Consider the following 1,782-nt stretch of genomic DNA (forward strand, 5'->3'; position numbering starts at 1 on the left):
TATATATATTTGTATGTATGTATATAGATATGTATATATATATTTATATATATATATATATAATATGATGAAAACTTGGGGGTGCTTCACAGTTCACACTATACTTTGAAAGCCCATGCTTAAGTTGAATAATATGCAATGCTGAGTAGATTGTGTCTATACCTTGAGAGTCAAGAGTGTGAATATCGTGAAGTGTAGTAAATAGATTGTCAATAGAGTGTAGACTAAATAGATAGATAGCTCGTAAATATTGTTTTGGACGGGCAGCTATGCTTTTGAAATTGTAAATAGACTATGTAGTAGTAGACGGTAGTAGTCAGAGGACGGGAGAGTCCGGTCCTAGAACAAGGGCACAGGACAGCCCTACCTCCGGACCTTAGGAAAAAGACGACTCGCATGTTAGTGACTGCGAGATACCAGGAGCCTGAGACTCCTGATTGAGACTATCAAGCCCCCCCTTGGGTCGACCCTTTTATACGCTGGTTCTAGCGAGGCTAGCCCCACAAGCATAGTTTCACGATAGTAAACAACGTGTATCGTTGAGTTTACTACAACTAAACTATACTAGCCAATTTAGTGAAAAGAAGTGTTCAATGAAGTGTAAGTGTAAAGTACACCATGATTAGTTTTTTACTGCCTAGTTATACTTCTGTGGCCCAGTCCCTCGCCACCTACTATGGAAAACTTTGAATGCCAACGTTAATCTGCTTCTCGCTATTGGAGAAGGCCAAGTTTTCACGAAAATGTACCTACATTGTGGCGGATGATGTCAGGGTCAACTTACTGCTCCGGCACGTTGACCAGGCGGTCCAGATGAAGATGATGACGGAGCTTGGTTTTGGTGCCACAGTAGCAATAATTGAACGCTATCTCATTGCGCACTATGGTGCATCTGCACACCTGTGCCGCCTGGGAAATGTTTCCCACAGTGTTCTGGTTACTGTCTGGCGGAGAACGCTAATCCAGAAACCCCAGATGCAATCTCCATGGGGGATACTGGCATCGGCATGCTCGAGGCGGCCGGATTAGGGTATAGTCTTTGTGCCAACCAAGGCAACCACCGATCGGTACCTTTCCACTAACCGCCCCCGACGCTGACCTCAGCTACGTCATCACTCATCGTCACATCACACCTGATGACAGGGCACGATACCAACTCACCCCACACGAGCCGCCAAGCAACAAGCGTGACCGCTCACTCAGCGCCCACGATCGACCTCGCTATCGCTCTGTGCTTCAGCGTTCGCAAGCGCGTGGCAGGCGACAACGCTCATGGCCATGCCATAAAATACATCGTACACACTCGGCCTACTCAGCACTGCCACCTTCCAGGCCCAGTATGTTGCGGAGTACACCAGCCGTCGTGTCAAAAGCTACACGGCGCCCCCAACCCCACTGCCTGCGACAGTACACGAGGCCCCCTCCAACAGTAGCGCCCACACCAACCCCTTCTGCCCAAGCATACACTGCTCCGGTGACGGAGACTGTAATTAATCATCGCTGAACACACCACTAAGTACTCACGTCAATGTAAACGTGGCAACAGGTACGGATGACAGCAGAAGGGGCCAGGATCGCGATCGTACGAGTCCAACCGAAACCAACGCTACGATCGTGAGACACACACACAGCGGGGACGTACGGAATTTGGAAGTACCCCGACACACAATCGTATAGAAAACGAGTTCCTGCCCTGACATTATACGATTTGAGTCATTTTGGGTTTTAGGAAACCCTTAACCGAATATGACATCGAGATGATGCCTACCCTGACCTCTTGAT

The 1,782-nt window shown here is 48.1% G+C and overlaps 1 protein-coding gene across 1 annotated transcript; it reads left to right on the plus strand.

Moving 5' to 3' along the window:
- Positions 1 to 1,316: 1,316 nt before the first annotated feature.
- Positions 1,317 to 1,494, plus strand: SARC_01209 (hypothetical protein; the record flags this gene model as incomplete). Its single annotated transcript, XM_014305056.1, has 1 exon — positions 1,317 to 1,494. A coding segment is annotated over one exon (178 nt), but the record flags the coding sequence as incomplete, so codon positions are not given.
- Between the last annotated feature and the right edge of the window lie 288 nt (positions 1,495 to 1,782).

The sequence above is a fragment of the Sphaeroforma arctica genome (genome assembly GCF_001186125.1).
Source record: "Sphaeroforma arctica JP610 unplaced genomic scaffold supercont1.47, whole genome shotgun sequence".
Taxonomy (NCBI): Eukaryota; class Ichthyosporea; order Ichthyophonida; genus Sphaeroforma; species Sphaeroforma arctica.